The sequence below is a fragment of the Argentina silus genome (assembly GCF_951799395.1).
Source record: "Argentina silus genome assembly, chromosome: X".
Classification (NCBI taxonomy): Eukaryota; Metazoa; Chordata; class Actinopteri; order Argentiniformes; family Argentinidae; genus Argentina; species Argentina silus.
The window spans coordinates 28,165,848-28,179,240 of NC_139653.1; the positions used below are offsets into that span (position 1 = coordinate 28,165,848).

Here is a 13,393-nt window from a genome sequence, read left to right on the forward strand (position 1 = left end):
CACGCAAGAATAAGCACTGTGATGATTTTGTCCATCATTTTTACAATGACTGTCACCATGGAAAGATGACCAGTCCATCTCTGATCAAGAAGCCTTTTCAGCTATTCTCCAGTGTAGTTGGCAGCCACCATAGATTTCCTGAGCTGCACACATTGAAAAAGTCCTCCAGCGCATCCTCTAACTACATTGCATGCACCACGACCAAATACAGCTGGTGGTTAAAGCAATGAACATATGGCACTTCTCTATCCAGTTTGTCCTGCAATAGTTTTTGCATACACCCGTGTAGAGACCCCACCGTAGAGACAGGTTGGATATTTGTGGAGGTAAACCTGTGCTGGCTTCTCATCGCCATGGTACCAGAGGCTGAGGACGTGGATCATGTAGTATCCATGTAGTATACCCATTTAGTATTCAATGTGACCAATCAAAATGTATTTTTCGAACATGTATTTTTTAGAATAATAATTCAGGGCAGAATGACACAAAAGGGGCCAATGATGGGGCACAAAATTCAAAAAGTGCCCCCTCAAGCCCCCTCGTGGCCCCGGGCCCGCTTCATAGCAATCTGGTCAAAGGAGCCTGAAGTCATGCATTAGTGACACATCTCTATCGTTGTTTCCTTCGCCGCCTGTACTCAGGCTGTCGATAGCTCTAGGTACACGATGTCTAGGTATGTTAGAACCCACACTCTACGGGAGAGGGAATGAGGAGGCTTCCAGCGTGTAGCAATTCATTTTTTCGCTGCTGTAAGCCCGGCCAGTATAGCTCGCATTTTCATCTGAGATAGGCCCAGATTAGACAGGTCGTTCAAGATGAGTGTAACAGGCGAGTGAGGCAGAATGATCTCAAACATCTCAGAGAGGTTAGAGGCGACCGTCTCCCAAAACCTGGCCACTGGAGGACATTCTCGCCCTATAAACTTTAAAACTTTTTTGTTGTACACTTATGTGTGTACACTGCACACATACTGTATATTGCCAGGCTTGACTGACACTTGTTCAAATCACGCTCAGAGGGCCAATAACATGTTGTGGCTTTAACTAATCTCTTATAATACAGGTTGGAAATCCAGCTAATGAGGAACAGAGAGGACACAAATGCACTTCTGGTACCAAAAATAAAAGGGGCAGCGCTGACTTCGGCTCTCTATAAAGTATAAACCTAAGCTCTTTCTCAATTGTCAAAAAATCTGTCCTCTCCTCGACTCTTCCGTCCTCATAAACTCTCATGGAGTGACATTACACAGTGGCCACACCTATACTGGGGTTTGGAAATGCGGTTTCCATTTAAAAATGTGGTTTTCCAGTGGGGTACAATTGTCTTTTAACTATAATGCAGGTAGCACGGCTGCAGGTAGCACGGCTGCAGGTAGCACGGCTGCTGCATCCACGTACAGGCGGCGCTGCCAGCTAGTGAAGGGTGCGAAGGAGGGGGGTAACATGGGAGAACTTGGGGAGATTAAACACCAGACGGGCGGCACCATACTGGATAAGCTGCAGAGGTCTGATGGCGGAGGCGGGGATGCTGTTCTTGTACTTCGTTAAGTTTTTCCTTTGTATTGTATTCCTTTGTATTGTGAGAATTGGGATAAAATACAATACGGGTATCCTTCTTTTACAGTCATTTATCCTAATAGGGCATACATGATTAAATGTCAGATAAATATAAACAAATAAAAACGATAAATAAATACGATGTAGGCTACACAAATAAGGTTGTTGCAGTTTATCTATATGTGCTTTAGCCTTGGTTAAAGATAAGCGACTTCTATAACAGGTATTGTTTTATCAGCTGAATAATGTGCTGTAACTCTCTCTGTTGCTGGCAGCAACAGACATACACAGCTGGCATTGATCACATTGCTGTTTGATGGCTGAGGCACGTTCTCGTGTGCTTCTCGTCTTGGTAACTCAGTGCGCATCCTTGATCGACAGAGACCTGCCCAGGAGCTGCCTTTGGCATGTTCTTCTCATGCTATTCTAGACGAGAGCGAATACTGAGCATGTTCTGTGGGCGGACAAAAATGGCGACAAGGAAGTACACATTTCGTTGGCGGATTAGTGACATGAGCTCTACTATTGAAATGAATCGGGTGACGTCAGACTTCAATTTGTCCAGTATTTTACAGTCATGGGTTGCATACTACCCAGCAAACATTTGACAGACCTTGGACTTCAAAATATTGTCTGTTGCTTGAGGGCTGAGGCATGTTCCTCTGTGCTTCTCGTATTGGTAATCCAGTGTGCATGCTTGATCGGTAGAGGCCTAGACATTTACATTTACATTTATGGCATTTAGCAGACGCCTTTATCAAAAGCGACTTGGAACAAATACATTTGTTTAAGTAAGTGAATCATCTATACATCAGTCATCATAAGAAAAAGTAATCAATGCTCGGACCAGGGGCCATTGGCAGTCACAATTATTATTATTTATATTATTTTTTTTAACAGGAGAGAAACTTGTACAGGGGGGTAGTGGGGATGAAGAGGTCTTTAGGAGAATCCGTTAAGATGTAGCCTGAAGAGATGGGTCTTCAATCTACGGTGGAAGATTGGTAGTGACTCTCCCACTCAGTGGGAAGCTCGTTCCACCAGCGGGGTGCCAGGACAGTGAAAAGCCGTGACCGAGTAGTGCGGCTGCTGCATCCACGTAGAGGCGGCCAGACGGCTTTCCGAGGTGAAAGAGCGGAGTGATTGGGCAGGAGTTTGGGGGCTGACCATTGCTTGCAAGTAGGGAGGGGCTGTTCCCTTTGCCACCCGGTAGGCGAGCACCAGGGTCTTGAATCTGATGCGAGCTGTTACCGGTATGGTGGAATTCTAAGTTAAAATACTTTTAAATAAAATGTCAAAGACCAGAGCTGATGGTTTATTCAGAGACTTTCATCACAAGTAGCAAAAGGCGAGGTGGTTCACGAAGCATCTGTCGTTTGTCTCCCAATTCACCATGTTTATACAGTTCAAATTTAGGTTCCATCCCCCATATGCAAATCATTTACACTTCCTGGCTGTTCGCCACCGATATCATTCACCAAGTTCCCAATACCTCGTCATGGTCTGGTTTCCCCTCCCATTTCTAAAGATAGTTCTCGGGTTGCTACAATATTGGTGGTGAGCTCATCGTATTACCACAAGAATATTAGTACTGTGTTTCTAGTGCTTCGTACCAATGGACCTCCCTTCACCTACCAACCACACTGTTATCAGTGTCTCCATCAGTCACTCCCTCTATCCCTTATTCTGTTTTCTCATGGACTATGTGTATTTGGTTTCCATAACTCACTTTTGGCTTCTTTGTCCTGTCCCACATGGAATGTCCACAATTGGTTAACATTACATCACCCCCTGCACTCCTCACCACCACATCCTCACTAATCAACCTCTGGCCATCTCCTGGTCCTACTCACTCTCTACATCAAACTATCCTCCCATGGAACATCCACAATTGGCCTCCTTGTCTTGTCCTATGTGGACTGTTCTCTCTTTATTTGCTATAGAAATTTACCATACCGGGAGCCAGTGAAGGGTGTGGAGGAGGGGAGTTACATGGGAGAATTTGGGGAGATTGAACACCAGACAGGCGGCAGCGTTCTGGATGAGCTGCAGAGGCCTGATGGTGGAGGCAGGGAGACCGGCCAAGAATGCATTGCAGTAGTCAAGGCGAGAGAAAGTGTTTGGACCAAAAGTTGTGCTGCTTCACTGGTGAGGAATGGACATATCCTTCTGATGTTGTAGAGGAAGAATCTACAGGAGCGTGCTGTCGCTGTGATGTTCGCCACACAGGATAAGTGGTTGTCAAGGATCACCCCAAGGTTCTTGGCTGTATGGGAGGAGGTCACAATAGAGTTCTCTACTGTGATGGAGAAGTCTTGGAGAAGGCAGGCTTTCCCTGAGAGGAAGAGCAGCTCAGTCTTGTTAAGGTTGAGCTTGAGGTGGGGGTTGACATCCAAGCAGAAATGTCTGCAAGACACACAGAGACACATGTTGCCACCTGTGAGTCAGAAGGGGGGAAAGAGAGAAAGAGTTGAGTGTCATCTGCGTAGCTGTGGTAGGAGAAACCATGTGAGGAAATTACAGAGCCAAGAGATTTAGTATAAAGGGAAAACAATAAGGGCCCAAGGACAGAGCCCTGGTGAGGGCTCGTGGAGAGGACAGCGATCCTCTCCATGTCACCTGGTAAGAGCGATCTGCCAGGTAGGATGCAAACCAGGAGAGTGCAGAGCCAGAGATGCCCAATTCTGAGAGGGTGGAGAGAAGGATTGTGTGGTTTACTGTGTCGATTGTAGCAGACAGGTCCAGAAGAATGAGAACAGAGGAGAGGGAGGGAGCTTGAGCAGAGTGGAGGGCCTCTGTGACAGCAAAGAGTCTGTGACAGCAAAGAGAGCAGTCTCAGTAGAGTGCCCAGCCTTAAAGCTGGATTGGTGAGGGTCAAGGAGGTTGTTCTGAAGGAGGTAGTGAGACAGTTGGTTAGAGACAGCACATTCAAGGGTTTTAGATAAGAAGGAGAGAAGTGATACCGGTCTGTAGTTATGGACAGCAGACAGGTCAAGAGTTGGTTTCTTGAGAAGAGGCTTGCCTCTGGCTGTCTTGAAGGCCGCTGGGACAGATCCTGTGGATAGACAGGAATTGATTAAGGTGGTAAGGCACGGAAGGAGGTCTTTGGAGATGGACTGGAGAGGGGAGGGGATAGGATCGAGGGGACAGGTGGTTGCCCGCTTGGATGTGACCAGTTTTAGAACATCATCAGGGGAGAGGGGGAAAAAATCGGATAAACCAGAGACCATGTGTAGCGCAGTGGGTTTAGTAGGAGAGGTAGCAGTGTTGGTGAGAGGGAAAGAGCTGCTAATGTCATCAACCTTCTTTTCAAAGTAGGTGACAAAGTCATCCGCAGACAAGGAGGAGGGAGGAGGGGGGGTGGGTTGAGGAGTGAGGAAAATGTGGAGAACAGTTTCGTTGGGTCAGAGGCAGAGGATTGAATTTTGGAATGGTAGTAAGAAGCTTTAGCAGCTGATTCAGATGAGGTGTAGTTGAGGAGGAGAGATAATGTTCTAGGTCATCAGGGAGGCCAGTTTTTCTCCATTTCCTCTCAGCTGCCCAGAGCCCTATTCTACAAGCTTGCAGGGTTTCAGACAGCCAGGGAGGAGAGTGGGACAGGGTAAGGCCAAAGGAGGAGAGAAGGTCAAGTACTCCAGACGAGTGAAGCTTCTTCATAGTGTGATCGGTGTGCCATCCTCAGGGAAGAAGCTGAGAAGGACATCTATCTCGTCTAAGAAGTGGCCAAGCTGACCTGGTGGACGATAGATAACAACAACGTGAAGTTTGACAGGGGAGGTGATAGAAACAGCATGGAATTCGAAGGTGGATATGGACAGGTGTGACAGGGGAAGGACATTATGTGACCACTTAGGTGAGATAAGGAGTCCTGTTCCTCCCCCTCAACCAGAGAGTCTAGGGGAAAGAGAAAAGGAGGGCACCAAGGGGCCTAGGAGCCGTCTTTTGCTCATGCATACTTCTTGGGTTGTTCTACACGAGAGCAAATACTAAACACATTCAGTGGGTGGACAGAACAAAATGGCGACGAGAAAGTACACATTTCGTTGGTGGATTAGCGACACAAGGTACTACTATCGAAATTAATCGGGTTATCTCAGACTTCTATGTGTGCATTCCTATTTCGTCATTGATTGGGACACCCCCCATTGTCTCACGTCAGATAGCATGACTCTGTACTGATCTGTCATCTCGCAAACGGTCATGGGATAAATCAAAAGTAGCCTGGCTAAAATGTGCTGTCATACCGTTACCTTGGTTACAATGTGTAGACTACTCAATTATTTTCATGTTTTTCTACAGCGAATTTCTTAGTTGACCTCACAGCTAGCAAAGGAGTTTGGTGGTTGAAGGTGCAGCCGTGATTTAGTTTGGAAATGTACACGAAAACTTGCATAGATTGTTCAGTGAGCCAGCCAGCTGAGCAACTCACATTTCACATGAAAGGAAACAGGTGCTTTACTCGCAACTGTGCAAACTTAACAGTGCATATACATTATTTATAAACAACGGTAACTAAGGATGTATTCATGGTTTTGAAAAATAAATAGCAGTCCCAAGAAAGCAATGGGAGGGAGCATGAATCTCACAAATTAGTATTCTATTTTATCGCGGATGCTTTCTAATCTGAAATTCAGAAGATTGGTTCCACGTCCGACAAGATAGGTCGGTCGAGGCTCCGAGTGTCGCTGGCCACTTTAGACATTAGCTGTTGTTGTTATTTTTTATGTTTCAATACACTTTAAACTCATGAGTTTGGGGTGTCATTTTCAAAATAGTTAGCAGTCATCACCATCAATCACCTTTATCATAGTTAAAAGACGATTGGAAAACGCATCGGAAACACCATTGAATACCGCACTTCCGTACCCCAGTAAAACGTCACGCCTTGAGTATCTATGGGGACACCCTTGAAAATGCCAACACGAAAATCGAGTTCCGAGTCAGGAGGAGAAAGTGATACTGGAAAGGATAACTTTTTTTGACCCATCCGGGTATTTCTGTATTCTAAAGTCTGGTCTAGCACTGGTCAGGCCACTGACAGGCGCACCATAACATTTCTGGTTATCAGTATCAGCAGACAGTAGTATCGTGTCAGATACTTTCTGTCAGATGGCGAACACTATGTTTTTAAAGAGTAATCGAACGAACATTATTGTACAATGACAATGATAGTGGCTTACACTTATTATACTTGGTCCTCCAAAGCAGTTTCATGATGACTAATTAGGATTATTATACCACAATGAGTCAATCATGTTATACCCTTCATCACATTTTTGAAAATATTACAACAGTGATTTTGATATTTCCATGCACTTTAGATCGACTATATAAATATAATTGTGTATTCAAAATATGCATATTATTCATTTGTAAGACGTTGCTGGTGCTTGCAGATGACATTATTGATTGCATCTGATTCAAATAAAACATGTTGATACATGTTGGTGTTAATTAACAAATTGCGATAACATCAATTAATGTTCTGAATTAAATAATTTATGTTAAAATATTCTTTAAAATACATGAAAACACTCGGAATGCATTGGTGACATGTAAGTAAGCCATCATCAATTTTGCCATAGATACCTCTTAACCACTATTAATAGAAGGGAAACACTGTATCTGAAAAGGGAACACATTACTGACACGAAACCTGTAAGGGTAGGAGCTGTCGACATCTTGAATTGGAGAGAGGGGCAAGAAAGTGAGTGCAATAAAACGCTCGAGCAGAGTACTTGGTTCAAGATTGTATTTTCTGAATTAGCTTTTAACGTAAACGGGCCAGTCAAGCTACAGTTTTGAGGGAAGATACTGGTAAGAACAGTATTAATGCAGCAATATCTGACCGCAACCAGACTCGTCTTGACTTGACATCGACGCGTTAACTAGCCGATTAGCCAACCAGGCATCTCCTCTCATGCATAAAGGCATTATGGAAACACATTTTGGAACCTCAATAAAGAGGTGTTTCGTTCTATATCGGCATAATAATGAAGTATACGAATGCACAAATAAAGTAATGGTAATATATTTGCCAACGAAATGGTCAGCTAGCTAGTGAGCTTGTTACTGATAGCGTTTTTCAGATCAGACAGCGCTAGGCAGACATCTTTGTCGACTACCAAGTTAGTTGACAAGCTATCTAGCTAATTCTAGTTGCCTTGGTAACTAGTAAGTAGTTAACTTTACCATGTCATGATTCGGGGTAAACTAGCTAGCTAGTAGGTTGTAAATGTAGTCTGACTGAGTGACTCAGGATGCAGTCTTCAGTGGCTGGATACTACTAGCTACTATCCATCTATGATATAGCTAACTCTCTTGACGTGTCTATAACGATTAACGAGGGATTTGTCAATAGCAACATTGACTACTCATGTAACGTTAATTTGTCTAATGCTTAGATTGACATGAAAACGTAAACCTACTACTACGGGAATTTGGTTTTCTTGACTAAGAATGGAGGTTTGGCTTGCTACTAGCCGGATAGCATCCTGCTCTATGCAGTATAGACAGCTAGTCGGAGACTTTTGCTATGATGATGCATCGAAATAAAAATGAGCCTGCCAAGACAGTTTGTAATAACAATCCTTCTTTCACTGACTGATGGTTTGTCGGGTGGTTGTCCCCTTTGACGGGCATCGATCAAGCTTGCCAAATTTCTCTTCCAAAGTAATTTAATAGCAAGTAAAGAGAGTTAGCGAGCTGACTAAGTTGACCTAAAGTTAGCTCGTTGCTAAAGTTAGCTCGCTAGTATACCCCTCTCGAGTAGTTGAAAAGTGCGCTTATTGTCCCCCAAGATGAAATCGGGGAGAGGACTGGATGCGTTCGTATGTCACACGCTATATCTCCGACACCACTGGGACAATTTTGACGAAACATGAATGATGGGTCTTCCATACAGATGCGGCATTTACAAAACTATGCTGGTTGGCCCAATGAATTATGCCTCTTGCCATAGCGATGGTTATGAGTTTAGAGGTGACATCGAATCATCTCGTGATGGTGCGGCTAAAGTGATAGGTTGTTATAATTAAAAACGTAATAATAGGGTGCAAAGATCGCACCTTTAAAACAATTCTGTAACATCCTTGGAAATTGATGAAATAAGCACTACAAGCTCCGGGAACATTTCAGCCTCCCTCAAGTCCGTGGACTGCCTTCTAATAAATGCAAAGCTGTAAGAAGCAAGACTGATAACGAATCAAATAAGCGCTACACGTTCAGTTAAGTTTTCATTCATACTAAAACTTATCACCAATTCACACAGGAGGCGGGCCGCTAGCTACGTCATTCGTGGGATTACTGTACACTTGCTTATTTTTTGCAAGGCACATTTGGCTAGCTTGATGCCCGTCAAAGGAGGCAACCACACAACGAACCATTGATTACAAAGTGTCTTGGCGGGGTCATTTTTATTTCGATACATGGCAAAGTCTCAGACTCTGTCTGTCCGTAGGACTGCATAGAGGGAGATGCTAGCTTGCCACCTGCCAACTATTTCACTACCACCATTCTACTGTGTGTCTACTGTGTGTGTGTATGACAGTTAAAGAGAGAGCGCCACATATTGATCAAGTGTTTTAGCTAGCTTAGCCAGAGCTGTGGTACAGACTGCCATTGAAATATACACAGCCCACCCACACAGTTTAACTTGTTAAATGTGCCATCTTTGTATAGAAAGCATAATTATTAATCAGCACTTGAATTTGAGGAGTAATTGCATGTCTCTCTCACCCACTGCCTCGCCCTTCCCCATGCAGTGAAGGATCATGACCTGTGATGACTAAGAGGCTGCCATCATGATTGGAGGATTGTTCATCTACAACCACAAGGGGGAGGTCTTGATCTCTCGTGTCTACCGTGATGATATAGGGTGAGTCCAGAGGGGCTTATAGTTTTGGAATGTTTATGTCCTTGAACGGGAGGGGCAGATAGTTTAACTTGGAAAAGCTTTTGGAAGAGGGGAAAAATAGAGGGTCAGAGAGGCTAATATATGTTCTAAGTAGTCGTTCCACCTGAAATTCCTAGCTAATTAAACTCCTGGATCCATTCACGTCTAACCTATTCATATTCATACTCTCCTCCTATGAATGGTTTGCTGACGAGAACTTTAATAAAAATGTGTGTGGCAGAATTTACATTCTGCATGGACCCACAGTCTGCCCAACCTGCTATGCAGCACTAGTTGCTAAGAGACAAGCAGAGTAGCTTGGTGACTAAAAGGGCATTCACATGATAAGCGCAAGAACGGCATTGCATCAGGCGAGCTAGTGTCTTCAATGGAGGACGTGGCTGCGCTTTCCAAATCAGCTATTTCTGAAGTGGTGGCGGGCGTTTAAGGTAGCCCAAACGCTGTCAAGAGTTCAAATTCATTGAACTGGGCACTCTCCAGTTGGCAGAAGTTTAGAGCTGGGCTGCTGGTGTGACGATATCACAATGGCACTGGTGAGTTTTTTTTAGGTCATTCACCTTGTAAAAATAATATGTTTATAGTGTGTTTACAAACATTGCCGCCTGATTAATTATGTGAAGAGTAGCTAATGAGTTGTTTCAATTTGGGTATAATGTTTCCTGTTGATTCTGTACATTTTAGAAGTAGGCTGTATGGACACAGTGTGCTCATAAAGCAAAGAGTGCAGTTCGTGCTGTTAATTTTCTGCTCTGGCACTGAATGTCACATGATTGAAATGACAACTTTCATAAATATATCAAAATGTTTACATGCCATGTGCAATGACGAGAATAAAACAAATGCTATTTTCACTGTTTTACTGCCCGTATCCAACAATACTGGTGACTTCTGATGGGAGAATAACATAGTGGTTAGTGTGAGTGAAAAGCATGAAATGATCCCCCCCCCAGCGCACTCACAAAGCAAAGAGCATTTAGCACAATAACATTAACACTTACTCACTCCCACTCTGCTCGAATGCAAGTATATTTCGCAAGAAGCAATAATTCAATGAGCAAAGTGAAGCCTAAACCTATCGATGTTACATCGAACTGGGTGAATGGAATGTGAATGACAGTCATCCAATATGCTGTAATAGAAATAACGGCATGCTCATGACAAAAATAATTGTCCTCCCTAATCTTGAACGGCACCTCCCAAATAGGCAATGGCATTATAATAAAAAAAATTGTGCTGAAAATAACAAAAATCGAGATTTATCCTACTGATGATAGTTGTTCTCAACTGTCATCAAAACAGAGATCCGAGCGAAACAAATCTCACTTTTGGTGCATCTACAGTGCATTCGGAAAGTATTCAGACCCCTTCACTTTTTCCACATTTTGTTATGTTACAGCCTTATTCTAAAATGGATTCAATTCATTTTTTCCTCATCAATCTATACACAATACCCCATAATGACAAAGCGAAAACAGGTTTTTAGAAATGTTTGCTAATTTATTAAAAATAAAAATCTGAAATATCACATTTCCATAAGTATTTAGACCCTTTGGTATGACACTCGAAATTGAGCTTTGGTGCATCCTGTTTCCATTGATCATCCTTGAGATGTTTCTGTGACTTGATTGCAGTACACCTGTGGTAAATTCAATTGATTGGACATGATTTGGAACGACACACACCTGTCTATATAAGGTCCCACAGTTGACAGTGCATGCCAAAGCAAAAACCAGGCCATGATGTTGAAGGAATTGTCCGTAGACCTCTGAGACAGGATTGTGTCGAGGCACAGATCTGGGGAAGGATACAAAAACATTTCTGCAGTATTGAAGGTCCCCAAGAACACAGTAGCCTCCATCATTCTTAAATGGAAGAAATTTGGAACCACCAAGACTCTTCCTAGAGCTGGCCGCCCGGCCAAACTGAGCAATAGGAGAAGGGCCATTGTCAGGGAGGTGAAGAACCCAACGGTCACTCTGACAGAGCTTCAGAGTTCCTCTGGGGATGGGGGAACCTTCCAGAAGGACAACCATCTCTGCAGCACTCCACCAATCAGGCCTTTATGGTAGAGTGGCCAGACGGAAGCCACTCCTTAGTAAAAAGCACATGACAGCCCACTTGGAGTTTGCCAAAAGGCAGTTAAAGGACTCTCAGACCATGAGAAACAAGATTCTCTAGTCTGATGAAACCAAGATTGAGCTCTTTGGCCTGAATGCCAAGCGTCACGTCTGGAGGAAACCTGGCACTGCTCATCACCTGGCCAATACCATCCCGACAGTGAAGGATGGTGGTGGCAGCATCATGCTGTGGGGATGTTTTTCAGCGGCAGGGACTGGGAGACTAGTCAGGAGAGGATGGAGAGAGCACATGGTGGATGGTTAGAGCCACCTAAAATCTAGTGTGACTGGAGCAAGATGTGTTTTTGTAATTGTTTATTGTTCCTGAGCCTGGCAGGAGTTGAACGTTTAATCTGAGGATATACTGAAGGGGAGGATAATCTTTTTCTTGATAGTTTGCGATTAACAAACAAAGGCGTGACAATTTATCCAGCACGCTCTCTCCTTCAAAGCATCCCTCAAAAAGCGCTATACAAAATAAATGGATTATTATTATTATTATTATTATTATTATTATTATTATTACATTGTGTGAACGAGAGAAGGCTGCCCTTGCTGAAAATGTGGACGTTTGCATCCTATTATAACTGTAGGCTATTTTTCTACCAAGTCTCAATACCACTGAACCCCAACATACTTACTGCTGTCTCGCATTAAAATGTCTATATTCTGTAACCATTCTGTTACGTTATTAAAGCGCAAACATTTCCCCCTGTTTCTCTGCGCTGTGAGAAAATGCTTGATTCATGAGCAATATAATAAACTTGATTTTGCTGATCTCTGATGAAGCAAACCATTCTCTTTTCAAACTTCCTTCACAGCTCTCATCACCACCTTGTGGTCGCTTTCAAAAGCACTTAAAACCGTGCCGGCGGCATTGAGGTGTACCCCGCTGCGGTGCCGGTGTGCGGGTATTAAACCCCTGCCAACTGTACCTTGCATTGAGCGCAGCATGTTGCTTATCATGTCTCACCTCTTCAGAGCCCATTCACATGATTTGCCTGCACTGTGGACGTTTAAGGTAGCACAAGCAACATCCAGAGTTCAACATCAGCGCAAGCTGTGCTGGACATGCCGCAAATCATGTGTACTCTTCTTTACCTAGGGCCTGTGTCCTCCTTGAGCCTATCTCTGTAATTTAAGCTTGGTCAGAAATGAACTTATTGTGACGTCTAGAGACATCAAATCATCATATTAAATGTACACATTATCATGCCCCAACCCTGCCCTCCATCCTTCTCTGCAGTCCAGTCAGTTTTGGCTCTTGGTTGATTCAGCACAACTTTTCCTTTGTTAATTAAAGCCCCACTGAAGTGGCTTTGATTTCCATATCAAATCAATTCTGGGTAAATGTTAGGTTACATACTTTAATTGTTTCCAATGAAAATGCTAAAAATTAAGCAAGAAGTAGCTTTTTTGCTTATCAAAATATCTAATGCCAGCAGACTACATGTTTGACTGGGTGTGACGCTTGCATTTTTTAGCTGGCTGGAATGTTGACCGAATTGTTAGCAGCCTAGAGTATCCCTTATGTGGATTCATGCAGCATTTCTCTTTGCAGTTGGATGCTATTAAACTTTTAGTGAGTTACTTTGAAGCTAGCTTTGAAAAATTGTTGTTGCAAAATATAATAAAATACAACAATGTGCTAGCTAAAACAACAAGATAACTTTAGTTACATAATTTTATTGTCTTTTTTTTTTTTTTAACAATCTTGCAGCATTTTACAACAACATTCTAAATGGAGAGTTTCATCGAGTTTCCACTATTTTTTTTGGACCTGCTGGGAGTTAACAATGTGTGCA

At 43.3% G+C, this 13,393-nt stretch overlaps 1 protein-coding gene across 1 annotated transcript in view; it reads left to right on the forward strand.

The window, feature by feature from the left end:
- Positions 1-7,190: 7,190 nt before the first annotated feature.
- The window catches only part of LOC310822314 (AP-2 complex subunit mu-B-like), a 23,920-nt gene continuing 17,717 nt past the window's right edge, over positions 7,191-13,393 (forward strand). The window contains exons 1-3 of the mRNA XM_083694659.1: positions 7,191-7,263; positions 9,320-9,432; positions 12,835-12,838. Coding sequence (XP_083550785.1) covers positions 9,359-9,432; positions 12,835-12,838 — 78 coding nt within the window. The 5' untranslated portion in view covers positions 7,191-7,263; positions 9,320-9,358. The remainder of the gene's footprint in view (positions 7,264-9,319; positions 9,433-12,834; positions 12,839-13,393) is intronic.